The 27408-nt window shown below is 51.0% G+C and overlaps 1 protein-coding gene across 9 annotated transcripts; it reads left to right on the forward strand.

Annotated features, from left to right (window-relative positions):
* The first annotated feature begins 1279 nt into the window (after window positions 1-1279).
* Window positions 1280-27063, forward strand: LOC140913646 (uncharacterized). 9 transcript variants are annotated; one of them, XR_012159634.1, is made up of 9 exons: window positions 2193-2511; window positions 3271-5354; window positions 6230-6308; window positions 8003-8210; window positions 8925-9161; window positions 10076-10177; window positions 23722-23906; window positions 25324-25924; window positions 26513-26602. XR_012159634.1 is itself a non-coding variant. In XM_073350387.1 (8 exons), the coding sequence occupies exons 3-8, from the start codon at window positions 3433-3435 to the stop codon at window positions 27046-27048; spliced, it is 3084 nt and encodes a 1027-aa protein (XP_073206488.1). In that variant the 5' UTR covers window positions 1280-1897; window positions 2399-2511; window positions 3271-3432; the 3' UTR covers window positions 27049-27063. The 9 variants fall into 9 exon arrangements, 6 of the variants coding, with proteins under 6 accessions (XP_073206488.1, XP_073206489.1, XP_073206487.1 ...); XR_012159635.1 differs by having other exon boundaries at window positions 25519-25924; XM_073350387.1 differs by lacking the exons at window positions 23722-23906; window positions 25324-25924 and adding an exon at window positions 1280-1897 and having other exon boundaries at window positions 2399-2511; window positions 26513-27063.
* Window positions 27064-27408: the final 345 nt, after the last annotated feature.

Genomic DNA, 27408 nt, shown 5'->3' on the forward strand with positions numbered 1-27408 from the left:
ACTGAACAATCAGGCGTTCAGGCCCCCCACCAAATTATGCAATTATCTTAAAAACAAGAAGTGTGGGGTGTTTCTGTGGCCTATGGTTTCTGAGTGTTGAGGCTTCCACACTCAGGTCATGTTTCCAAGCTTTTCTCCCCAACCAGGAGAGCTAGAAACAAGGGCTGCACAAAGGTTTTTGGGGAGATAGGAAGAACTCTGAAGGGAGGCCCCAGAGGAGGGGTGGCTTGAGAGCAAGCCTGTTCTGCGCTCATCCTGCAGCGGTGGCTCCCATCCTGTGGGGCTGGGGCTGTGTCGTGAACGAGGGGCAGCTGGGCAAAACCTGGACAGCACTGTGACCTCCTGTGCCAGGACGCAATGCCACTCGGTTTGGATGCCCTCTCAAATAGGGGCTCTCCGGGGCAAACTAAACCATCCCTTTCCCCTCCCTGCCACCCCAAGGCAGCACTGGTAGAAGCTGATTTTTCCAAAAAGCAGCGTCTCTTGTCATCACGGGATTCCAGGAGCTGGGACTTTGAGGAAAACATCCTATCGTATTGAGAGAGTTGGCCATGCTGCTACTCCAGGCAACAATAGAGGCACTGGGGATAATGTCCCCCTCCCAGCCGTACCTGCTGGTTTCACAGTATCTACATAGGGTGACCATATGTCACTTTTTTGACTGGGACAGTCTGTTTTTTAAGCCTTGTCCTGGCTGTCCCAACTTCTCCGGCAAAAGTGGGCATTTGTCCCATTTGCTCTTGCCAACTTGATCATCAAGAGCAAATGGGACAAATGCCCCCGGTGCCCACAGGGGAGAGGGGTGGAGAAGAGGAGGGACACAGCAAGTGGTGCAGGTGGGGGCGGTGAGGAGTGTGGGTGCGGCCAATGGTGGAAAAAGCCAGGGGACAGGGAGCCTACCCCAGGAGAAATTTCACCCGCCACCCATGCAAGTGGCCATGCCAGCCCCATGCAGGGGTTCGGGCAAGGGGCAGGCAGGGCTCGGGCCAGCCCTGCACTGGGGGAGGGGGAGGACTAGCCCCATACAATGTCCTATTTTCCCTTTGGGAAATATGGTGTATATTTGCAGGCAGCATGGGTGAAATGGTCACATTTTTACTCTGCAACCACCAGGGCTACAAAACGCCCTTTCTCTTTGCTGGGGGTGGCAGGGGGAGTCCCCCGTGATCGCGTGACTCCAGGAGCTGGGGATTCCAGCAAACCCCCCGCAATGGTGCAATGGCGCACACTTTCCCCAAATCGGGAAGCTGAAGGGTTAAAAAGCTTGGAGGAGGCGCCTAAATCTTTCGGTGCCTGGGGAAAGAAGGCCGTGTTTACAGAGGGACGGAAAATGGAGGGACCTTCCTGTGCCAACCCCTCCCCGGACACCTGGGTCTCTCCGGGGCTGGCTTGGGCGTACGGGGGCGAGTCCCACTGTGAGCGCAGGAGGAGAAATAGCCGCAGAGGCAGGAAATCGGGGGCTGCAGGGCCGGGCGTGGGGCTCGGAGCCCAACCGGGGCTGGAACCGGACCCCCCCCCCCAGCTGAGCCAGGTCCGGGCCGCAGGAGAGCTCCGGGGCAGGGGGCTCAGTCTATGGGGAAGCAAAGCAGGGCGCTGGCTGGAGATGGGGAAATTGTGAATGATGATGGTGCAGCGAAGGCAGAAGGGCTCAATGGGCATTTCTGCTCTGCCCTTGGAAAGACGCTCCATGGAGTATTGTAATTGTGCGGTATGTAGAACTGCCAGGGGTCCCGTTTTGTCCAGTCGAAAAGGGGACCGGACACTCAACGTCCGGTTATCGGTGTAACCGCAGGCAGCCTCTCCGCGCAGAGGGCGGCAAGAGCAGCAGCTGCTGCTACCTGGGGGAGCTGCTCAGCTGTTGACGGAGAGAAGTGGTTCCAGCCTCCAGCAGACTGAAGTAGGTTGGATACTGGGGCTGCCCAGAAGGGGATCTTGTCTGCCCTTCCCTCAGCCATTGCCCCTGCCTCAGCCCCTTGCTCCGGGGACCGCCCGCCCCCCTGCCCTGCTGCGCCCCAGTTGCCCTGGCTCCTTACTCTGGGGACCGACTTTTCTGAGCCAGAGCCCCACTGTTGTGCCCTGATTGGGCAGCCAGGCTTCCTATCAGCTCCTCCCAGCCTGGCTCTGCAGGTGAGTGGGGGAGGGGGGCAAGCAACGGAGGGGGGGAAGGAATGAGGGGGGCAGGCTTGGGGAAGAAGCGGGGCCTCAGGGAAGAGGTGGAATGGGGTCTGGGGAGGGGAAGTAGAAAGTTGGCAACCCTAGCCCCAGACCCTCACTCTGAGGACCGACCCCACCCCCCACACACCCCGCTGTGCCCTGATTGTCCCCACCCCGCCCCTTGCTCTGGGGACTGTCCTCCACCCCACTGTGCCACGATTGATTTCTCTGACACAACACTCAGCAAAGGTTTGAACAACGGATGCCGTGTGTTAAGAGTCAATATAGTCCAGAAAAATGAAGATGATACCTGAGAACCACCTTTATGACAGAACTGTGTACTCTAAGGAATGCCAGGTAACTGATTTGTAAATATAAACATTGTCTGTGATGGGGATGTGGTGTTGGATTATGAACTAAATTCTTTGCATTCTCTCTTCTGGGTGGGTTTTTTATTGTTTGAAAGGTTAAAACAAATTTCAGAATATATTATCTTAATACAGTCGACTTAATATATCAACATGGTAGTGTCTTGTTTTGTTAATCTGGAGAGCAGCTGGTTTCAAATGTAAATTATATTGTTATCTTATAGTTTTCACATCAGTTTGTCACTGCTTAATAATACTCTCCCAAACATGAAAAACGGTGACACCTACGTAAGCATGCAGTCTTAGGTTTGATGTGCTAGCTGCACCAGTTAGTGCTGTTCCCAGAATGGTGCTCATAGAATCATATGAAGATTAGGGTTGGAAGGGACCGCGGGAGGTCATCTAGTCCAACCCCCTGCTCAAAGCAGGACCAACACCAACTAAATCATCCCAGCCAGGATGCAAATATGCAGAGATGCCCTTGCAGAAACTGGTCAAAACATCTCTGTTAACTTTAGCTCCACTGAAAAATAGCTTATGACAAAATATAGAGGATGATATAATATAATAGTCCTGTATTAAGGGGACCTGGGCAGTCTCTGGTCAGAAGTATTGACCAGACTCTAAAAGTCCAGGTACTGCAATTTTCTATCTTCTTCTAGTGTCCTGTAACAAATAATACCTGAAATTAGAATATATATCTGTCAGAATAACATATTTGATTGACTCTTTGAATTAACTTTTTTAGTGCGCAACCACAAGCAGAGGGGAGCAACTGGCCTTTAAAGAGTTAAGTGCCTAGCCAGCAGGCTTCAGCGGTCAGCTATGTAGTTAACATCGCGGCATCCTCAGTCGACGCTCTTTTATCTGGTGGCTAAACTGCGCTGCAGTCAGACTAGTGCGAGGTGAAATGGCAGCACCTGAAAAGAGAAAGATTCAAAGGCTGTGCTCTTTTAAAGACAAGTGGTTGCAACTCCCAGCATATCGGAATTGGCTTATGAAAGCAAGTGAAGACTCGGGGTATTGTTCTATTTGTCGTGTTCAATTCACGGTTAAGTTTGATTCTGTAAAAGCTATCAAGCATCATGCGGAGACACCGGGTCACAAAATCAAAGTACGAGCACAGGTACGGTCTAGTACTATGGATAAATTCTTCATAAAGGCTGATGCCTCTGAAGAAGAACACACGTGCGCAGCTGAATTGCTTCTAACATATCATGGAGTTAAACACCAGCACAGCTACCATTCTCAAGATTGCGGAAGTACGCTGTACTGCTCCATTTTCACTGATTCCAAGATAGCTTCCAAAATTCACTGCAGAAGGACAAAAATGGAGGTTTTGATCGAGAAAGTACTAGCCCCCCATTCATTGAAACTGGCTGTGCAAGACATTGGATCAACATCGTTCTCAATAGCGATGGATGCTTCTAATAAAGGGAACACAAAATTATTCCCAGTTGCCGTCCGCTACTTTAATAAAGATAAGGGAAGCTGCATGTGTATCATAGACTTTTTTGAGGATGCAGACGAAACATCAGAGGCAATCGCAAATAACTTAAAAAGTTGTCTTCAAAATGCCGGTCTGATACATAATCGAATTGTGGCATATGGAGCAGACAATGCATCTGTTAATTTTGGAAAACACAAGTCTGTTTTCGTGCACCTAAAACGAATGTTGGATTTACCAAACCTTGTGCCAGGCCATTGCAGTGCTCACATACTACACAATACGGCGAAACATGGCTTGAAAATGCTCTCTTATGATGTAGAGCACTTGGTCATCAACGTTTTCAGTGAATTCTCGTCCAGTGAAAAGAATATTAGTGAACTTAAAGAGTTCTTTGACTTCATGGGGACAGAATATTCAGAAATCTTACCCCATATAGCTACACGTTTTCTGACCCTTTTCACTGCAGTAGACAGGTTACTGAAGAATTGGCCAGCACTCAAATCTTACTTTGTGAGCAAAGGAGAGGAAAATGTGTGCCGTGCAATATGGGCCTTCCTTTCTGAGCAAGAGCATGCAGTGTCCAACGATGAAACTCTTACGCTTCCCGAGCTGTACATCTATTTTGTGCACAACATTATGAGCCAATTTAACAACACCATAAAGGTTCTTGAGAGTGATTACGTTCAGGTAACTGAACTGTATACTAAATTCAACAAGCTGAGGAGAGAGATTCAGAATCGACAAGAAAGAGGATTCTATGGGTACAAGGTGACACAGTTCTTGAAGAAACTACCACCTAACAAGCAGAATAAATTTGTTGGAGATGCCCAACGGGCTTACACACGTATGGTACAGTACCTGGAAAAGTGGTTTGATTTCAGTGAAAACTCTTTCTATAAGTTGTGTGCACCCCTCAATCTGGACAGACCTCTTGAGCTAGACGAACTGTGTGCTTTGACGACAAGCTTGGGCATTCAAGTGGACGGAGATGAACTATTTACAGAAATGTGTACGTTGAATGATGTGCTACCGACCCTAAAGAATTTGACAAATTCTGCTGAATCGACACTGCGTCGGCAGTCACAAGAGCCCCACAATGTCTCCGAGGTGTGGGTAGAATTCTTTAAGCGCTGCGAGGCCCCAAACTTACTTAAAATTGTGCAGCATGTGCTTGCTACCCCACCCAGCAACACATTTGTGGAAGGCATTTTCAGGGTTATGAAGAACTTGCGGACCGACAAAAGGAATCGGCTCCAAGTGGACGTGGCAAAAGCTAAGCTATTCGTGCACTTCAACTATCAAATGACCTGTGCCGAGTTTGCTGGATTTTTGAAGACGGAAGCGGCTAAGGAGCTTGTGGGAACGGCAAGAAAATATCAGAAGTATAAATTTAAATAGGTTTTAAATTGCTATTCTCATGAAAGTGCTTTGGGGCTGTACTAGGGAGTTCCTTGCACTGTTTTTGTTTTTTAATGTCTCGTGAAGTATAAAGAAGATATAAAGGTTGTATGAAATGATTATACAGCATCTGGTGACGTCCAAAAATGTACAACTTGGCACCTAACCGTATATTAAAGCACACGCAGAAAAGCAACCTGGTTTTCAGAGGTTTTGTGGGTGCTCAGCACCACTGAAAACCGACTTAGCTTTATGAAAGTGTCCAATTGAGGTGCCTAATTTTAGACGGTGAGGTTTGAAAGGTTTTGCATACGTCCTTTAGACTTGATAAGTGATTAGGTTCCAATAGAACAGAATGGATAAACGTATAATGTTTTTTTGTTATGCCTGGAAATATTTACATCTACCTTGGGTTTATGCAAATACTATTGCACAGATCAGATCAAAGAATAAAATCTCACCATCATTTTCCTGTGTACTATGTTACCAAACTCTAATTTCATTATAGGTCAGTGGGGAGATTAAGGTCATGTCCACACTTGAGATGTTACAGTGACACAGCTGTACCAATGCAAGATATAAGATCTCTTGTGTAGCCGCTCTGTGCTGATGGGAGAGAGCTCTCCCGCCAACATAAAGCACTCTACCACTCATGCCAGTGAAACTTATGTCACTCGGGGGGGTGTTTTTTTTCCACACCCTTGAGCAACATAAGTTTTGCTGACATACGTGGTAGTGTAGTGTAGCCTTAGTGAAATCAGGAAAAGCTCAGTACAGTGGGACACTGAAGAGAGAGAATGGGAAAGGGGAATGTTAAAAGGCTCTGCGGGTGCTAACTATGCTTTTTTTTCCGAGCCAGAGCCCAGCCGCTGTCCCCCGATTGGGCAGACAGGCAGGCTCCACATAAGCTTCTCCCAGCCCAGCTCTGCGGGTGGCAGGTGAGTCCCGGGGGGTGGAGGGGCAGAGTGAGTGATGGAGGGTGGGAGGGGGAGAGGAGCAAGGGGGAAGAGGTGGGGTAGGGGGCGGAGCCTCATGGAAGAGGCGGAGCATCGGGTGTGGGGCAGGGGTGCCCGGTTTTTAACAGTTGGAAAGTTGGCAACCCTGATCGTATGACAATGCTGGAATACTTTCTAGACTTTTAGTAACCAAGGAGGACGTTAAAAAAAAATGAGTAGGAATAAACTTTTAAAAGTCAGCAAGCCCAGATATCTCACACTCAGAAGTCCTGAAACAGGTGAGTGAGGAGATCTGTGGCCTGCTGCTGTTCATTTTTAATATGTCTTGGAATACTGGGGAAAACCCAGAAGACTGCAAGAGAGCTAATGTCCTGCCAATATTTAAAAAGGGCAAGTTGGACAACCTGGGTTACCCTGATGTCAATCCTAGGCAGAATAATGGAATGGAAAATAATGTCAGATAAAGCATTAAAGGACGGGATTATAGCTAAGGCAAGTCATCACGGTTTTTTAATTGAAAATGAGTCTTATCAGATCTGATTTCATTCTTTAATGAGGTGGCAAGTTTGGTTAAAAAAGCTAACTGCGTAGATGTAATAGACGTAGACTTCGGTAAGAGGTATTTGATTTCGTGACGTCCAACGTTCTGACGTAAAATTCAGCCTATACCATATCCGTAAATTACACGCTAAGTGGATTAAAAACTGGCTGACTGATAGATCTCAGTCATTAATGGAGAATCCTTACTGAATGACGGTGTTCCTCTTGGGGTTCTGCAGGCATTGGTCCAGCGCTTTCATTTCATTAATGATCTGGAAGTAAATACAAAATCACGGCTGACAAAATATGCAGGTGTCCCAAAGATTGGCGAGTGATAAATAATGAGGACAGAATAGTTATACAGAGCGACCTGGATTTCAATCGAGTCAAATGCAAAGTTATACATCTAGGAACAAGGAAGGCAGGCCTTGCCCCAGAATGAGGAACTGTATCCTGGAAAGCAGTGCCTTTGAAAAGGATTTATGGGTCAGTGGATGAGCAACTCAACAAGAGCTCCCAGTGTGATGCTGTGGCAAAAAGGGTTTATGCGACCCTTGGATGTTTCACCTGTGTATATGGCATTGGTGAGACTGATACTGGGATGTTGCAGCCAGTTCTGGTGTCAGTGTTTTTAAAAAGGGTATTGAAAAAATTGGAGAGGGTGCAGAGAAAAGCTCCAAAAATTATTTAATGGCTGCAAAAAAATGTTGTTGAGTGAGAGGTTAGGGCTTGCCTAGACGTAAATAATCCAGAATAAGGTGGTATACGTGGGGGGTGCGTGGGTGAACATAAAACGGATTAACTATTGATTAAGTCTACGTGTGGACACTCTTATTCTAGAGTTAGCTCAATCCATTTGTGTCCGGGGTTGGGATAGCAGGATGGCTGCAGATCGGGAATGAGGGGCATGGGCAGAGCTGTGTCTGAGGGAAGCTTTGATAGACACAGACTGGCTCAAGCCAGGATTATTGGGCTCTCTCTCCCATGAGCCCCTGCAGCGCCCCCTGCTGGCCGTGGGGTCTGTGTCCCCTCCATATCTCAGTGGGATATTCCCTGCCATCTCCCCTCTCAGACCCAACTCTTCCTAGAGGGTGCCGAGCTCCAGTTCCACGTTGACATGTTTGGCTCTTTCCCAGGTCGTGGTGGGTGTGAACATCAAGGAAGAGAACTCAGAGAAGATGGCATCCTCTGGGGCATTATGGGAATATCCTGGCTTCCAGCTGAAATGGCTGCAGCCCCATCCTGAGTGTGTATCCAAGGATGCAGGACAGGGTGAACCTCCAGGACCCCAGAACAATGCACTACATGTCCCCAGAGAGGCGCCCCAGCCCCTCCAGGAAATAGGTATGGGGCAGAATGCGGGGGGCTGACAAGGGACAGGGAGGGGAGTGACCAGAGTTGGGCATATGGAGGGCACAGGCTGGTTCGGGCAGGCCGCAATGCTGTGGCCACATTGTGGACAATTCAGTGGTCTGCTGGTGTCAGTGCAGGGAGGGGATGTAACTGATCAGCCCCGTGCCCCACCCCTGAGCAGGGAGTCTCCTCCTTTGGCTGAGTTACAGCAGCACCCCCAACAGGATCGGGGCCCCGTCATGTTAGGCATGGCACAGACACACAGTGACTGGGGACCTTGTTGTGCCAGGCATTGCATGGACACATACGACCAAGATTGGGGCCCCGTCGTGCCAGGCACTGCACAGACACAGTCCCTGCCCTGAAAAACTCATGTCTAAACAGACAAAAGTTGGGAGGGGAAACAGAGGCGCAGTGACATACCCAGGGTCACACAGCAGCTCCATGGTGGTGGAGCCAGGAATTGAATCCAGGCGTCCTGAGTCCCACCCCACTACCTGCCCCGTTATCCCAGGCTGCATCTGCATCTGCCCTGCCTTCCCTCCCAACTACCCCTATGTGGCCCCGTCCTCTCACAGCCCCTCCTTGTCCCCAGCCACCCTGGATTCTGCCCTCGCTGCAGAGTGGAGTCCTGGGTGCCGGGGCCATCGCTCGCCCTCGTCAGCCTCCAGCTGAGCCATACCCAGCTCTGTTTCCTTCCGTCAGCATTTCCAGCGCTGCTGCCTGAGCTCAACTCCTCTCCCCCACCCGCGACGGAGGAGGGGCAAGGGTCCCTGGAGCAGCCAGCACTGAGAGGAGAGTCCCGGACACTGCAGGGGCCGGTGCAGTTTGAGGACGTGGCTGTGACCTTCACGGAGGCGGAGTGGGAGCTGCTGGATGAGGAGCAGAGGGAGCTGTACAGGGACGTCATGCTGGAGAACTATTGGAGCCTCCAGTCGCTCGGTAAGGGGCTGTGTGTCTCGGGGGAAGGTCTGGGCCAGCTCCTGGTGCCTGGGATTCGACCCCGGAAAGCCAGCAGCCCAGGGAGAATCTGAAGGAGCTCGGTATGTTTTAGTTTGTCCCAGAGGAGTTAAGAGGTGATGTGATCCTAGCCTGTAAGCACCCACACAGGGAGGGGACTGCTGGGAAGAGAGGACTCTTTAACATCCAGACAAAGGCAGGGTCTGACTGGGAGCAGATGGGAGATGAATTCTGGCTGGGAATTGGGGACCAGTGTTTATCTGGGAGGGGAATGAACATTGGGAGAGCTCCCCTCAGGACAGGGTGGATTCTCCCTCACTGGGAGTCTGTCAGTGGAGATGGGGCGTCTCTGTCCCAAAGCCCCGCTCCAGCTCAGCCAGGAGTTTACTGAGCCAGAGGCAGGAATCGCTGGGAGAGATTCTCTGGCTGGGTTAGGCAGGAGGCCAGGCTGGATGAGCACATTCTTCGATTCCCTTTATTTCTATGGGGTCAGCCCCCTGGTGCCTAGTGTGCAGCGCCTGTCACAGAGACGCTGTCACTTCCTATCTAAAAGGAGATCCAGGAATGGACCTGCCTGGTGTAAATCCCTTCCTGGGGGCTGCCACATCTGCCTGTCCTTGTTCTTGGGGATGGGCTCTGGTACCGGCCCTTGGCCAGGCTGCCGTCGGGGTAGGGGAGAAAGGAGGCACTACCCTGCCCACTCCCTGCTGCCACTACACACCCACAGCCTCCCTGAGAACATGGCTTCCTTGATCTCAGGCTCTCCAGCAGGGGTCACCCTTCCCACCATTCCCAGTGGGTCCCAGACATCGCTTCCCTCCCATGGGGATCACACCTCCCCCTGTGCCGAGAACCCCACCCATGTCACCTCTGTCCTTTCTCTCCCCCACGCACAGGGTTCCACATTCCCAAGCCAGATGTAATCTCCTGCATGGAGCAAGGGCAGGCGCCATGGGTCCCGGATCCCCTGCCCACCCCTAAAAGGTGCCACAGTACAGGTAAGAAACATTGGATCAACTTGGACCCACCATAATCCCGAACACAGAACTGGGATGCAGCTCTCCCACTCGTATTGGCAGAGGGGCTGGCGCTGCTAGCTACGGAACGGCAGCTCTGCCAAGGGGTGTTGTAACTAGATTAGGGTGACATTTTTTGGACAAATACAATTTTCACTAAAAATGTATTTTTTGTGGCTCCAAAACTATTCCTGAATTTGGGTTGAATTCAATTAGAAGTTTCAGCTGGAAAAAAAACGATGGGAAACACTCAAAAAAAAAACAAAAAACAACCTCTCAAGGTTTTGAGGTGACCATTTTGAAATGTTTCGTTTCTACTTTTCTGAAGTTTGTCCAATTAAAAAAAAGAAAAGGGTGAAAAACACCCAAAAACAACTGAATTGAAACAAGACACTTTTTAAAAAAGATCAGTGTTATGCCAGCCAAAAGGTTTCTGTAGATATGAAACCAAATTTTTTCAAGTTCTCCAGTTTGATCAAAAGATTTGGAAAAAAAAAAGCAGTCTTGGTTCAAAACTAACACACATTTTTTTGTGGGGGAGATTTTTTGGTTGAGCCTGTGAACTACAAAATCAGTTATTCACTCAGCTCTAATTATAGTCTAACAGCTTTGGTTCCACGGTTGGGCAGGCAAATTTGCAGGAAAATTTTTCTACACAGTTTGGAGAGTATCGGGGACTGTCTGAGCACAAAGCCAGGAAGCAGCTACCTCGATGGGGATTTCTAAGCTGTGTCTAACAGCTCAATCTCTGTCCCCCACAAAAATGGCGTGCCACATCCCCTTCAAATTATTATAGTATGGTTAACTTCAGATCAGGGCCCCATTGTGCCCGGGTGCTGCATAGACATACAGTGCCTGAGATCGGGGCCCCATTGCACTGGGTGCTGCCCAGACACGCAGTGAGAGACAGTCCCTGTCACAGAGTTTACCCTCTAAATAGACAATACAAAAGGAAGGATTATTTTGGTTGTTTTACAGGTGGGGAACTGAGCCTCAGAGAGAGAGTCAGTGCCCTGGCTCACTAGGTGCATTAAAAGAAAGTAACTTGTGCTGGAGATAATTTACTTATTATTGTGATATTTTGCATGTGGTGTCATTGCAGGGCCCTGTCACTCCAGACATTGCACAAATACTGGACCAGAAGGCAAAGCGCTGCCCTAAGAACTGCAGTCTAAAAATACCACTACAGGAATGGTGCCGGGGGGGAAGGGTTGGAATGGCATCAAATATATTGGTCTAGCAGCTGTAATTCCCGAATGCCCCATTCCATGTTTTTTCCATTGGTTTAGGGCAATCCAGGCTGTTTGGCTGAGTCCAGAGGGCTCAGGGGTTTATGTGTGATTGACCCAAGTAGAATGGAAGGTCAAATAAGGGACAGGAGTGGGTTTCTCTGGCCCACTGAGAAGATCCAAGTTGTGCTCCCCTTCCCTGACGAGTCCTGCCCCTGCTCTGCTAGCTGGGTATAAAATGGCTGGATTTCACTCCAAAACTATGACTTCCACCCTGGGCACTTCAGTTCAGTCTTCTTCGCAGGCAGCCGAAAGGGGATTTCTTTTTATACTATATTCTCCCAGCATGCTTTGCCACGGACAAGGCTGTTTAGATGGCTGTCATGGTGGATTGTATTTCCCAGCATGCCTTGTCACAGGTAGGGCTCGTAAAATGGCTGCCATGGTGGATGAAGCTTCCCTGAATGCCTTGCCACAGGCAAGACTACAAAGATGGCCATTATAATGGTGGAAGGTTCCTAGGATAGGGCCGAGTTAGACAGCCCCTCACGGCTGGCTTTCCTGTGTTCCAGCCAGCGTCAGGGCCACGAGAGGTGGCAAGGAGCTGAGGTGGGGGCAGTAGGAAGCTCCCGAGAGGGTGGCGCTGCCCCATGCCACTCCCAAGAGGAGAAGGCGGGTGGTGGTGGTCGGGGACTCTCTCCTCCGGGGGACTGAGTCATCTATCTGCCGCCCTGACCGGGAAAACCGAGAAGTCAGCTGCTTGCCAGGGGCTAAGATTCGCGATGTGACAGAGAGACTGCCGAGACTCATCAAGCCCTCGGATCGCTACCCCTTCCTGCTTCTCCACGTGGGCACCAATGATACTGCCAAGAATGACCTTGAGCGGATCACTGCGGACTATGTGGCTCTAGGAAGAAGGATAAAGGAGTTGGAGGCGCAAGTGGTGTTCTCGTCCATCCTCCCCGTGGAAGGAAAAGGCCTAGGTAGGGAGCGTCGAATCGTGGAAGTCAACGAATGGCTACGCAGGTGGTGTCGGAGAGAAGGCTTTGGTTTCCTTGACCATGGGATGGTGTTCCATGAAGGAGGAGTGCTGGGCAGAGACGGGCTCCATCTTACGAAGAGAGGGAAGAGCATCTTTGCCAGCAGGCTGGCTAACCTAGTGAGGAGGGCTTTAAACTAGGTTCACCGGGGGAAGGAGACCAAAGCCCTGAGGTAAGTGGGAAAGCGGGATACCGGGAGGAAGCACAGGCAGGAATGTCTGTGAGGGGAGGGCTCCTGCCTCATACTGGCAATGAGGGGCGATCAACAGGTTATCTCAAGTGCTTATATACAAATGCACAAAGCCTTGGAAACAAGCAGGGAGAACTGGAGGTCCTGGTGATGTCAAGGAACTATGACGTGATCGGAATAACAGAGACTTGGTGGGATAACTCACATGACTGGAGTACTGTCATGGATGGTTATAAACTGTTCAGGAAGGACAGGCAGGGCAGAAAAGGTGGGGGAGTAGCACTGTATGTAAGGGAGCAGTATGACTGCTCAGAGCTCCGGTACGAAACTGCAGAAAAACCTGAGTGTCTCTGGATTAAGTTTAGAAGTGTGTGCAACAAGAGTGATGTAGTGGTGGGAGTCTGCTATAGACCACCGGACCAGGGGGATGAGGTGGATGAGGCTTTCTTCCGGCAGCTCACGGAAGCTACTAGATCGCATGCCCTGATTCTCATGGGTGACTTTAATTTTCCTGATATCTGCTGGGAGAGCAATACAGCGGTGCATAGACAATCCAGGAAGTTTTTGGAAAGCGTAGGGGACAATTTCCTGGCGCAAGTGCTAGAGGAGCCAACTAGGGGGGGCGCTTTTCTTGACCTGCTGCTCACAAACCGGGTAGAATTAGTGGGGGAAGCAAAAGTGGATGGGAATCTGGGAGGCAGTGACCATGAGTTGGTTGAGTTCAGGATCCTGACGCAGGGAAGAAAGGTAAGCAGCAGGATACGGACCCTGGACTTCAGGAAAGCAGACTTCGACTCCCTCAGGGAACAGATGGCCAGGATCCCCTGGGGGACTAACTTGAAGGGGAAAGGAGTCCAGGAGAGCTGGCTGTATTTCAAGGAATCCCTGTTGAGGTTACAGGGACAAACCATCCCGATGAGTCGAAAGAATAGTAAATATGGCAGGCGACCAGCTTGGCTTAATGGTGAAATCCTAGCGGATCTTAAACATAAAAAAGAAGCTTACAAGAAGTGGAAGGTTGGACATATGACCAGGGAAGAGTATAAAAATATTGCTCGGGCATGTAGGAATGTTATCAGGAGGGCCAAATCGCACCTGGAGCTGCAGCTAGCCAGAGATGTCAAGAGTAACAAGAAGGGTTTCTTCAGGTATGTTGGCAACAAGAAGAAAGCCAAGGAATGTGTGGGCCCCTTACTGAATGAGGGAGGCAACCTAGTGACAGAGGATGTGGAAAAAGCTAATGTACTCAATGCTTTTTTTGCCTCTGTTTTCACTAACAAGGTCAGCTCCCAGACTGCTGCGCTGGGCATCACAAAATGCGGAAGAGATGGCCAGCCCTCTGTGGAGATAGAGGCGGTTAGGGACTATTTAGAAAAGCTGGACGTGCACAAGTCCATGGGGCCGGACGAGTTGCATCCGAGAGTGCTGAAGGAATTGGCGGCTGTGATTGCAGAGCCACTGGCCATTATCTTTGAAAACTCGTGGCAAACCGGGGAAGTCCCGGATGACTGGAAAAAGGCTAATGTAGTGCCAATCTTTAAAAAAGGGAAGAAGGAAGATCCTGGGAACTACAGGCCAGTCAGCCTCACCTCAGTCCCTGGAAAAATCATGGAGCAGGTCCTCAGAGAATCAATCCTGAAGCACTTGCATGAGAGGAAAGTGATCAGGAACAGCCAGCATGGATTCACCAAGGGAAGGTCATGCCTGACTAATCTAATCGCCTTTTATGATGAGATTACTGGTTCTGTGGATGAAGGGAAAGCAGTGGATGTATTGTTTCTTGACTTTAGCAAAGCTTTTGACACGGTCTCCCATAGTATTCTTGTCAGCAAGTTAAGGAAGTATGGGCTGGATGAATGCACTATAAGGTGGGTAGAAAGCTGGCTAGATTGTCGGGCTCAACGGGTAGTGATCAATGGCTCCATGTCTAGTTGGCAGCCGGTATCAAGTGGAGTGCCCCAAGGGTCGGTCCTGGGGCCGGTTTTATTCAATATCTTCATAAATGATCTGGAGGATGGTGTGGATTGCACTCTCAGCAAATTTGCGGATGATACTAAACTGGGAGGAGTGGTAGATACGCTGGAGGGGAGGGATAGGATACAGAAGGACCTAGACCAATTGGAAGATTGGGCCAAAAGGAATCTGATGAGGTTCAATAAGGATAAGTGCAGGGTCCTGCACTTAGGACGGAAGAACCCAATGCACAGCTACAGACTAGGGACTGAATGGCTAGGCAGCAGTTCTGCGGAAAAGGACCTAGGGGTGACAGTGGACGAGAAGCTGGATATGAGTCAGCAGTGTGCCCTTGTTGCCAAGAAGGCCAATGGCATTTTGGGATGTATAAGTAGGGGCATAGCGAGCAGATCGAGGGACGTGATCGTTCCCCTCTATTCGACATTGGTGAGGCCTCATCTGGAGTACTGTGTCCAGTTTTGGGCCCCACACTTCAAGAAGGATGTGGATAAATTGGAGAGAGTCCAGCGAAGGGCAACAAAAATGATTAGGGGACTGGAACACATGAGTTATGAGGAGAGGCTGAGGGAGCTGGGATTGTTTAGCCTGCAGAAGAGAAGAATGAGGGGGGATTTGATAGCTGCTTTCAACTACCTGAAAGGGGGTTCCAAAGAGGATGGCTCTAGACTGTTCTCAATGGTAGCAGATGACAGAACGAGGAGTAATGGTCTCAAGTTGCAGTGGGGGAGGTTTAGATTGGATATTAGGAAAAACTTTTTCACTAAGAGGGTGGTGAAACACTGGAATGCGTTACCTAGGGAGGTGGTAGAATCTCCTTCCTTAGAGGTTTTTAAGGTCAGGCTTGACAAAGCCCTGGCTGGGATGATTTAACTGGGAATTGGTCCTGCTTTGAGCAGGGGGTTGGACTAGATGACCTTCTGGGGTCCCTTCCAACCCTGATATTCTATGATTCTATGATTCTATGTCCCCTCCCCACAGAGAGGCCATTCCCGTGCAGTTCCTGCAGGCTGCAGTTCAGCCAGGGTTACAATCTGATCAAGCACCAGGCCCCGCACATGGGGGGAGCGCCCCTACTGGTGCCCTGACTGCAGCCGGTTTCGCTGTCAGAGCAACTCCATCATGCACCGCTGCATGGCCCATGCCTGCACCAAGACTGCCAAGAGCGTCACCGGAAGCTCCAATTTTCTCAAGCGCGGGGCCTGCACGGCCGGCCGGCCGGCCGCATCTTTGCCACCAATGTGGGAAGAGCTTCGTCTCCAGGTCCCACCTGCAGGTGCGCTGCCTCAGCCACAGCGGGGCGAGGCCCAACAAGTGCCCCCAGTGTGGGAAAAGCTTCATCCGAGCTCTCTCCAAGCTCATCGGGCATCAGCGCATGCACACGGGCGAGCGCCCCTTCACATACCACGAGCGTGGGAGGGGCTTCAGCCAGAACTCGCACCTCGCCCAGCACAGGAGAGTCCACGTGTCCTGATGGCCCAGGTGGTGCTGGGTGGCCGGCGTGGGACGGCACTCATTGCTCACAGACATCAGACATGGTTTAGAAGAAGAACAAACACACAACCCTGGCAAACTGAAATGGGCAGCTCTGTGCTGCGTGGGTCTGCCCGTGAGCCTGCCCTTCAAAGTGAAAATAAAATAAAGCATCATTTTAAAGAAATATTCCATGGGCAGCACTGACTTCAGATACTGGAGGGTAGGTGGGTGCTAGGGCTCCTGGGTGGTAGGGAGGGGTTGGGGAAGCCAGAAGGTAGGTGGGTGCTAAGTAGGGGGGATTGGATGGATACAGGGTGCTTGTGGGAGAGCTGGTGGCTACTTGGAGATAGATGGCGTTGGGGGAGGGTTGAGAGGTGCTGGGGGAGTAGTTGCGTGCTTTCATAGCTGGATAGTTTGGGGGGGTCCTGTAGGACAGACTCTTGGATGTTAGGAGTCTCCAGGGGTGCTGGAGGGGGTGTTAAGGGGGTACCTGGGGAGGGGGGCAGTAGAGGTGCTGAGGTTGTTGTGGGTGGGGGTATGGACGAAGGTTGAAGGAGCTCTTTGAGGGTTAGCAAGAGATCAAGAAGGGGTATTGCTTTCGATGGGAGATGGATACTCACAGCTGTAATGCTAAGCATGGGCAGAAGCTGCTGGCAGGATCGGGGCACTAATAACCCAGTAATTATTGATCATAAATAAAGCTGCGATTGAGTCACAGAGGTTAGGGAAGTCAAAGAAGCCGTGACTTCCAAAGGCCTCCATGACTTCAGCCAGCACCGGCTGGGAGCTGCAGGGTCCCCTGCCACCTCTGCCGTGGGCAGCACAGGGGCACCCCCGATGCTCCCCTCTGCTGCAAGCAGCACAGGGGCACCCCCCCAGCTCCTGCCTGCTGCCCACCGTGGGCAGCAGGGGGAACCCCCACAGCTCTGGGCCACCACAGGAGGCAGTGGGACCCCCGCAGCTCAGAGGCCCCAGCAGAGGGGGACCCTGGAGCTCCCAGCCACACGCAGCTGCCCAGCCAGTCCATTTTGTCAAGGATATTTTTAGTAAAAGTCAGGGACAGGTCATGGACTTCCGTGAATTTTTCAATATTGCTGGTGACCTGTCCGTGACCTTCTAAAAATATCCATGACAAAATCTGAGGCTTAAACGTAAATAATAATTCAGAGACACAAAACAAGCACTGAAAAGGACATTCTGAGGAAACATTTTTCAGCATTGGGTCCAAAGGGGGATTAATGGCCTCGACTTAACTGGCAACCAATTAACTCAAGGTGAAAAAACAGACAAAAAAAAACCCTAGTGAAGACAAGTCCATGTGCATGGACGCTGCTGTCAGCTTTCAGTCTGGCTACATGGGGTTAGCTTGCACCTCTCAGGCTTTGTCAACAGACAGACATTACCATTACTATATTGCTATGGTGAAAACAGTACAATTCCCACCCACCCCCGAGTGAGGATGCTGCTGTACTGTTATAAAAGTGTTTAAACTGGGAATACCATAAACCAGTGTAAGGCACCTTTATACCAGTATAACTGTATCCACACCAAGCATTGTACCCGCTTTAGCTACACTGGTGTAGATTGCATCCCTTCCCACAATACTTAAATCGGTACCTAAGCTGCATCTAGGCCAGCCATTGCAAGTGCAAACTAAAACAATACAAACCAGGTTTAAATTTATTCAGATCAGACTAGAAGATGACAGTGGTCCCTTCTGTCCTTATAATCAATGAATTGGGAAATTGAATGGAATAACTATCGTGGAATAGCTGCCTCTGAGGACATTTCTGTTCTTTTTGGGATTTTTTACTCTGGGCGGGGAGCTCTGTGTCCGGAGTCGGGGCTGCTGCTGGGTTCCCGGTGGGGAGCGTGCAGCCAAGAGTCCGGGGGCCAGCCATGCTCCCAGCAGGGAGCCTCAGTGAAGATGGGCTCCCAGCAGGAAACAGGGAGCCGAGAGTGCAGGTGGCACCCAGGCTCCTTGCGGGTAGCCCAAGCGACAACCTGGCTGGGCGTGGAGAACCAGAGGGGCAGCCGGGCCTGACTGGGAGCAGGGAGCTGAGACCCCAGCGGGCAGGCCAGCTGGGAGCTAACATAGGTCAACTTAAGTTTTTAGCATAGACCTGGATGTATGGAAAGTCTGGACCACTGATTCCCCCCTCCAATTTTGCAGAGACCTGTGGGCTCCTTCTCTTCCCAGGCTGTGATGCCCTCACCCACGTGGTGCTTTCCTGCGGGAACCAGGGCCTGGGTTTCCCCATTACAAGAAAACCTGCAATTCCCACGCACTCCTCAAGTGCCTGCGGGAAAGCAGCACACGGGCGAGGGCATCGGGTGAGAAGAAACCGCACCGGAGTGAATCCGAATTGGCTGTGCTCTTTGTGCACAAGGAGGACGCCCCCTCCCCAAGGGCAGGGGAGGGTTGCGGGTGCCATAGCCACCCCAAAACTTGCTTTAGTCCCCCCATAGCCACCCCTTAGCACTGGCCATTCTCCCACCGCCCAGCTGTAAAGGCTGAGCAGAGAGCGCAGAGGCTGCTGGCCAGGCACCCAGCTGCAATGCGGGGAACATACTCCCCTAAGGGATGTCTGTGTCCCAACCACGTGCTCCTCTGAACCTGGCAGCTTTCCCTTAGCCCTTAGTTTAAAAACTGTTCTACAACCTTTTTCATTTTAAGTGCCAACCATCTGGTACCATTTTGGTTTACGTGGAGCCTAATAAATCTAAACCCCTCCTCCTCCCTACACTATCGTCTCATCCACGCATTGAGACCCTGCAGTTCTGCCTGTCTGACTGTCCCTGTGTGAGGAACTGGGAGCATCTCAGAGAATGCTACTATGGGGGTCCTGGACTTCAATCTCTTACCTAGCAGCCTAAATTTGGCCTCCAGGACCTCTCTCCTATCCTTCCCTATGTCATTGGTACTGTGGCAGATTGCCGACACTACTACGATGGGTCTCACGCTTTCTCTTCTGGGGGGGGGGGTTCAGGGCACCATTTCTTGCTCCTATTAAGTGCCCCACTAGTGTCCTAGAGGAGGGGAGTGGAGAGGAGAGGAAGGGACCCGGGCCCACCATCTACTGTGGGTCCCAGCCCAGGGGCCCTAGGGATAGCAGTAAACCACTAGAACTAGCGGTTCCTTCCCCTGGGCTACGTCCTTCTCCTGCCCTTCAGCTTGTGGGGCTTCCTGCCCTCCCTCTGCACAACCCAGGTGTCCCTGTACCCAGGGTCTTAGTCTTCTTAGCCCACCGCAGCACTTCTCCAAACTCTCCTCTGCTTCTCTCCAAACTGCTCTCTGCTTCAACCAATCCACTCTGCTTCAACTCCTCCAAACTGCTCTCTACTCCCACATCAATCCACTCCACTTCAACTCCTCCTCTTGGCTGATTGAAGCAGGGGGGTTTTATCATGTGACTGGCTTCAGGTGCTTTAATTAATTTATAGCAAACTTTCTTCCCTCTCCAGGGAATAAGGCTCCCTTCTAACACTCTCCTGCTGCCCTCTGGCCATGCTGTATCACAGTACCTACATGTACCATGATCACCAGCTCCTGCCCAGCACCACACATAGGCCTATCTAGATGTCTTGAGAGGTCCGCAACCTTCGCACCAGGCAGGCAAGTCACCATGCGGTTCTCCTGCTCATCGCAAACCCAGCGATCTATGTTTCTAATGATTGAATCGCCCATTACTAATTCCTGTCTCTTCCTAATAACTGGAGTTCCCTCCCCCAGAGAGGTATCCTCAGTGTGAGAGGATACCCCAACATCATCTGGAAGGAGGGTCCCATTTCTCTCTGCTCTAGTTGGATGTTCTCCTGTCCTAAGGCTTTCACCTTCCTCCACAGCACAGAGGCTGTCAGACTGGGGGTGGGACCGTTCTAGTGTGTCCCAGAAAGTCTCATCTATGTACCTCTCTGTCTCCCTTAGCTCCTCCAGCTCAGCCACCCTGGTCTCCAGAGCCCATACGCGGTCTCTGAGGGCCAGGAGCTCCTTGCACCGAATGCACACACATGCCACCTGCCCATAGGGCAGGTAATCATACATGCTGCATTGGGTGCAATAAACTGGGTAGTCCCCACTCTGTTGCTGGACTTCTGCCTGCATTCTCTTTTTACTCCTGAAGCTTGTTCCTTTGTTGTTGTTTTGTTTGTATCAGGGGGTGGTTTGGGCTTTAAGTTTAAAGAAGTTTAAGGAATGGTAAGTGTATGTAGCTCCCCCCCCCCCACTCTCTCCCTGTAAACTTCCTCGCAAAACTCCCGTTAGTCGCTTCTGTTTGCTAGCTGCTCTGGTCGCTTAAGAGCAGGCTTTTTAAAGCCCTGGTCTTCCTGAGTAGCCCCGGCCCCTGCTTAAGGGTTGATGGGTGCTAAAGGGCTTAGGGATCAAAGCTTCGTTAAGAAGCTTTCAGTTCTCAGCTTTGCCTAGCAGGCCACTAGGCTCAGCGCCCACACCCTGTGCCCCTGCCCAGACATAACACAGTCTATCCCCCTCTAACGTCCCCCCCCATCCGCCTGACCCATAACCCCAGCTCCCTGCCCCCACTCAGCACAAACAGGCACTCCCTGACTCCCCTCCCCCCTGCCATGGGGGCTGTTGCACTCATTGGTGCAAGGAGCATGTTAGGTCTCAGAGGGAGCTGGGAGGGGAAGTTCTCTCTTGTGGGACTTGTCCCCTTGAGCATAAGGGCCAAGGGGGGGCAGCATCTCTCCCCTGGGGCTCCTGAAGAGGGACATACCTGGGCTCCTGCTCCAGTGTGTCTGTCTGCTCTGGTCTCTTAGTCTGCCCCTCCCAACTAGGGATACGTGTGCCGTCTGCCGTGTGCAGACGGGGGAGCGTCCCTACCAGGGCGCCGCCTGCGGCAAGCGCTTCAACCACAGCTCCACGCTGGCAGCGCTCCGGCGCATTCACACCGGGGAGCGGCCCTACTGCTGTGGACAGGGCGGGGAGAGCTTCACCTACAGCTCCGTGCTGGCCAAGCACCAGAGCGCCCATGCCGGCCTGCCCCCCTTCCCCTGCGCCTGGTGCAGCAAGAGCTTCGCCTCCTGCCCAGTGCTGGCCACGCACCAGCGGGTCCGCACCGGTGAGTGCCCTTTCCACTGCACTGACTGCGGCAAGAGCTTCTGGGGGAGCTCCAGCCTGGCAGAGCATCGGCGGCTGCACACCGGGGAGCGCCCCTTCTGCTGCCCCCAGTGTCCCAAGGCCTACACCTCCAGCTCCATCCTGGCCAAACACCTGCGCTCCACTCATGCTGGCCCCGCAGTGCGGGGAGGCCTGCACCTCCCTGGCAGTCCGGACCAGGCATCCCACGGCACAGAGGCACCCAACCGCTGCCCTGACTGTGGCCACGAGCTGAGCTCCCGCATGGCACTGGCTAAGCACCGGCATGGCCACACTGGGGTGCTGCCCTACCAATGTGGGGGCGTGTGGCAAAGCCTTCAGCCGGAGCGTGGGGCTGGTGGAGCCCATACTGTTGCCCTCTCTGTGCCCACGGATTCTGCTCTGGCTCAGAGCTGCGCTCCCACCTGCTCACCCACTCCAGGGACAAGCCCCACATTTGTGGTGCCTGCGGGAGGGCCTTTGCCCGCCGTGCCCACCTGGCTGGGTGCTGGCACACCGGCGAGCGGCCCTGCCGCTGCCCTGACTATGGCAAGGGCTTCTACAACAGCTTGGTGCTGACCCGGCACAGAGCCAGCCATGCCACCCACTGGCCCTTTGCCTGCGCCAGCTGCGGCAAAGGCTTCAGCCAAGGGCTCGGACCTGCTCCGGCATCAGCGCATCCGCACCGGGGAGTGGCCCTACCACTGTGCCCAGTGCGGGAAGGGTTTTGCCCACAGTGCTGGCCTCCCGGTGCACTGCTGGACCCACTGGGGGCAGGACGGTCCCAGGGAGGTGCCTCCCAAAGAGAGAGAGCCTGTCACTGACTCATAGCTGCACTGCAGACCTCGAGCAAAACCAGCGTTGGGCCCTAACTGAAGACCAGGGCCATGTCTATGCAGCAGCGTTGGCTGCTCTTGCCATTTTCGGTGCATTGCCTTGTCATGTAGAGGTGGAAGCGCCTGAATTGATGTGGTTATGGCGGAACCTCAGCTTCCATTTCAAAACAAATTGTCTCTTTCTAGCCCCTGTGGCTTTGGGGAAAAGAACCAACCTATGGTCAGATCACCCCAAGTTATACCAGTGGTAGGACCTAATGATCTGGGTGGAAATAACAGGCAGCGTTTGTGTTGCTGCATTACCACCTCTTGCCATTTTTATTCCCCACCGTGCAATGTGTGGTGGGTTGTGTTGGTTTTTTAAGCCACCCGTTCCCAGAGTCACATAATGATAGGAGAAATCCGTCTGTGCATCGATCCATCTATTCCCCTCTCTCTAGATATAGATATATCCATCCGCACATTGCACACACCCCCTTCTCTTTCTTAGGGTCAACTGGCATTTTTTTTAAAAAAAAGTCAGTTTCTGGTAGAGCTGGTTGGGAATTTTCCAGGTAAAGGCTTCTTTGCTGGAAAAGGCCTGTTCGTCGATAATGCACCTGTTCGCGGGAAAGGGCTGATTTCAACAAATCTCCCAATTTGAAAAAAAAATTGAATAAACAATTTGGAGTTGTCCGCATTTTTGAAATGAAAAGTTTCATTTTGTGGTCCGAAATGACTTTTCACTTCCAAATTTTAGTTAATTTATTACTCAAAAGTCAAAAATCTAAACAAAAGATTTTAAAACCATTGAAACGAAACGTTGATTGACTAGGTCCAAACCAATATGTGAAAGTGTTCAAGATTTGGACTTTTTATCCCAATTTGGGACAGGGAAAATTTTTCGAAAGCTCAAACTCTTGTGGGACTGTGGTCCAGCTCTAGTTTCTAGTCCTCATGGGGATTGAAATTGGAAAATCATAGACTATCAGGGTTGGAAGGGACCTCAGGAGGTCATCTAGTCCAACCCCCTGCTCAAAGCAGGACCAATCCCCAGTTTTTGCCCCACATCCCTAAATTACCTCCTCAACGATTGACTAACAACCCTGGGTTTAGCAGGCCAATGGTCAAACCAGTGAGCTATCCCTCCCCTAAAATATGACCCCTAAAGGCTCCAAAGCCAGAAGGTGAACAAACAGAACTCCCAAATGTATTATTTTTTTAAAATCCAGTCACTCGCTATTTTGGTGACAGGTTTCAGAGCGGCAGCCGTGTTAGTCTGCAGCAGCAAAAACAACGAGGAGTCCTTGTGGCATCTTAGAGACTGACACATATATTTGGGCATGAAAGCTTATGCACAAATAAATGTGTTAGTCTCTAAGATGCCACAAGGACTCCTCATTGTTTTCATTATTTTGGGGGGCCCTGTGCCCCCTGATTGGAGAGTGCTATATCTGTGTTAGGACAATGCAAAACTAATGAGGGAGCTCCGGCGCTCAGTAGAAATAACCCAGGGCAATGTGAGTGTTTTGGCTGCCAGGCCAGATTGCTGTGTGGAATTAACAGACTTGTGAGGCGGTGCCTGGCTCAGACTGGTTTCCGTGAATCTCTGGATGGGGAGTGAAGTAGCTGGGCTGGGACTGCTACTGGAAGGAAAGAATTTCCAGTAACTTATTACAATTATATTATTTATTTATTGTATCATGGTAGCACCTCGGAGTCTAAGTCAAGGACCAAGACTCCATTGTGCCAGGCACTGTACAAACAGAACAAAAAAATCCTGCCTCACAGAGGTGACAGTCTAAACATAAGACAAGAGACAGAAGATCCAGACAGACAGAAGAAGGAGCCCAGACAGTCGTCAGTGCGCTGGTCTGGAAATTGCTTATTGTCGGGTAAGGGACAGGGCCCTGGCCACGGAGGACAATTTTATTCATTGTGGAAATAAATAACACAACTGGGTGTAAATGCTAGCCCTGCTTGGTGTAAATCCCACCCTTTGCTGTACTTTTCTTATTCTAGTTTGCATGTAGGTGGCTACATGTAGCTAGCAACCCTGCAGTGATCCTGATGCTCCTGCTACGAGTCCATAGGCTGTAAATAAAAATTAATACACTTTTTTTTTAAATCTGGGAATTGTTCCATTACGGGAGTGTTCTAGCCTCCATGGAGCACACAGTGTTGGCATGAGATTTTATTGCAAATCTGGGGATTGGACATGGACCCAGCGTGTTCCCAGTCTCCAAACCCTGCCAGTCCTGTAGGGCTGGGCTAAGGGAGGGGCCTTCCTGTTCCACCCCACGACATCTCATGGCTCATGTGTGAGCAGGGTGAGTTCCCGTCTGCAGCCCCGGAGGATCTCCCTAGCTAGGCAGTAAGTGGGGGCATGAGGTGCAGGGGAGACGCAGAGAGTTGCAGCCAGAGGTGGCCCCAGGAAGGGAGAGAAACAGCAGATTAGTAGAGCTGGTGAGCTTTGGAGTTGCAAAAGAGTTCTTAGAATTAGTCCATAGTTTGAGTCCAATGTTCCATACCAGGGTATTCCAAATGGGACTGGAGATCTCAATCTTGCAGCTCAATACTTCCCCGGATAAAGCATAAGCCAATTTGAATAGAAAGGATCAGGTCCCAAGAATTCTTTATACAGGACCTCGACAGCACAGAGTTCTTGAATGAACAATAGGTCTTTGATGTAACTTTCTGTTTCCCAAACATTACTGGTAATTAACTACATGGATTAACATAAGGTAATTTATCCATTAACCAGTTCATCACAAACTTTAAAGAGACATATAGACAGGCCAGTCCTTGCCTACAGACAGCCACCCAACCTGAAGCGAATACTCACCAGCAACCACATATCACACAACAGAACCACTAACCCAGGAACCTATCCTTGCAACAAAGCCCGTTGCCAACTCTGTCCACATATCTATTCAGGGGACACCATCACAGGGCCTAATAACATCAGCCACACTATGCCCTGGTCTACACTAGGACTTTAGGTCGAATTTAGCAGCATTAAATAGATATAAACCTGCACCCGTCCACACGATGAAGTCCTTTATTTCGACTTAAAGGGCTCTTAAAATCGATTTCCTTACTCCACCCCTGACAAGTGGATTAGCGCTTAAATCGGCCTTGCCGGCTCGAATTTGGGGTACTGTGGACACAATTCGATGGTATTGGCCTCCGGGAGCTATCCCAGAGTGCTCCATTGTGACCGCTCTGGACAGCACTCTCAACTCAGATGCACTGGCCAGGTAGACAGGAAAAGAACCGCGAACTTTTGAATCTCATTTCCTGTTTGGCCAGCGTGGCAAGCTGCAGGTGACCATGCAGAGCTCATCAGCACAGGTGATCATGATGGAGTCCCAGAATCGCAAAAGAGCTCCAGCATGGACTGAACGGGAGGTACGGGATCTGATCGCTGTTTGGGGAGAGGAATCCGTGCTATCAGAACTCCGTTCCAGTTTTCGAAATGCCAAAACCTTTGTCAAAATCTCCCAGGGCATGAAGGACAGAGGCCATAACAGGGACCCGAAGCAGTGCCGCGTGAAACTGAAGGAGCTGAGGCAAGCCTACCAGAAAACCAGAGAGGCGAACGGCCGCTCCGGGTCAGAGCCCCAAACATGCCACTTCTATGATGAGCTGCATGCCATTTTAGGGGGTTCAGCCACCACTACCCCAGCCATGTTGTTTTACTCCTTCAATGGAGATGGAGGCAATACGGAAGCAGGTTTTGGGGATGAAGAAGAAGATGATGATGAGGTAGTAGATAGCTCACAGCAAGCAAGCGGAGAAACCGGTTTTCCCGACAGCCAGGAACTGTTTCTCACCCTGGACCTGGAGCCAGTACCCCCCGAACCCACCCAAGGCTGCCTCCTGGACCCAGCAGGCGGAGAAGGGACCTCCAGTGAGTGTACCTTTTAAAATACTATACATGGTTTAAAAGCAAGCATGTGAAAGGATTACCTTGCCCTGGCATTCGCGGTTCTCCTAGATGTACTCCTAAAGCCTTTGCAAAAGGTTTCTGGGGAGGGCAGCCTTATTGCGTCCTTCATGGTAGGACATTTTACCACTCCAGGCCAGTAACACGTACTCGGGAATCATTGTAGAACAAAGCATTGCAGTGTATGTTTGCTGGCATTCAAACAACATCCGTTCTTTATCTCTCTGTGTTATCCTCAGGAGAGTGAGATATAATTCATGGTCACCTGGTTGAAATAGAGTGCTTTTCTTCAGGGGACACTCAGAGGAGCCCATTCCTGCTGGGCTGTTTGCCTGTGGCTAAACAGAAATGTTCCCCGCTGTTAGCCACAGGGAGGGGGGAAGGTTGAGGGGGTAGCCACGCGGTGGGGGGAGGCAAAATGCGACCTTGTAACGAAAGCACATGTGCTATGTATGTAATGTTAACAGCAAGGTTTACCCTGAAAGAGTGTAGCCACTGTTTTATAAAATGTGTCTTTTTAAATACCGCTGTCCCTTTTTTTTTCTCCACCAGCTGCATGTGTTTCAATGATCACAGGATCTTCTCCTTCCCAGAGGCTAGTGAAGCTTAGAAAGAAAAAAAAACACACTCGCGATGAAATGTTCTCCGAGCTCATGCTGTCCTCCCACACTGACAGAGCACAGATGAATGCGTGGAGGCAAATAATGTCAGACTGCAGGAAAGCACAAAATGACCGGGAGGAGAGGTGGTGGGCTGAAGAGAGTAAGTGGCGGGCTGAAGAAAGGGCTGAAGCTCAAATGTGGCGGCAGCGTGATGAGAGGAGGCAGGATTCAATGCTGAGGCTGCTGGAGGACCAAACCAGTATGCTCCAGTGCATGGTTGAGCTGCAGCAAAGGCAGCTGGAGCACAGACTGCCACTACAGCCCCTGTGTAACGAACTGCCCTCCTCCCCAAGTTCCATAGCCTCCACACCCAGACGCCCAAGAACGCGGTGGGGGGGCCTCCGGCCAACCAGCCACTCCACCACAGAGGATTGCCCAAAAAAAGAAGGCTGTCATTCAATAAATTTTAAAGTTGTAAACTTTTAAAGTGCTGTGCTTAAAGTGCTGTGTGGCATTTTCCTTCCCTCCTCCACCACCCCTCCTGGGCTACCTTGGTAGTCATCCCCCTATTTGTGTGATGAATGAATAAAGAATGCATGAATGTGAAGCAACAATGACTTTATTGCCTCTGCAAGCGGTGATTGAAGGGAGGAGGGGCGGGTGTTTAGCTTACAGGGAAGTAGAGTGAACCAAGGGGCGGGCGGTTTCATCAAGGAGAAACAAACAGAACTTTCACACCGTAGCCTGGCCAGTCATGAAACTGGTTTTCAAAGCTTCTCTGATGCGTACCGCGCCCTCCTGTGCTCTTCTAACCGCCCTGGTGTCTGGCTGCGCATAACCAGCAGC

The sequence above is a fragment of the Lepidochelys kempii genome, chromosome 6 (assembly GCF_965140265.1).
Source record: "Lepidochelys kempii isolate rLepKem1 chromosome 6, rLepKem1.hap2, whole genome shotgun sequence".
Classification (NCBI taxonomy): Eukaryota; Metazoa; Chordata; order Testudines; family Cheloniidae; genus Lepidochelys; species Lepidochelys kempii.

Excerpts from the sequence above, each read along its gene's own strand:
- LOC140913646 (XM_073350387.1), top strand. The coding sequence starts at position 3,433 with ATGGCAGCACCTGAAAAGAGAAAGATTCAAAGGCTGTGCTCTTTTAAA. Across the intron at positions 5,355-6,229 it reads ACGGCAAGAAAATATCAGAA|AGCCCAGCCGCTGTCCCCCG; the intron begins GTATAAATTTAA and ends TTTCCGAGCCAG. Across the intron at positions 9,162-10,075 it reads TTGGAGCCTCCAGTCGCTCG|GGTTCCACATTCCCAAGCCA; the intron begins GTAAGGGGCTGT and ends CCCCACGCACAG.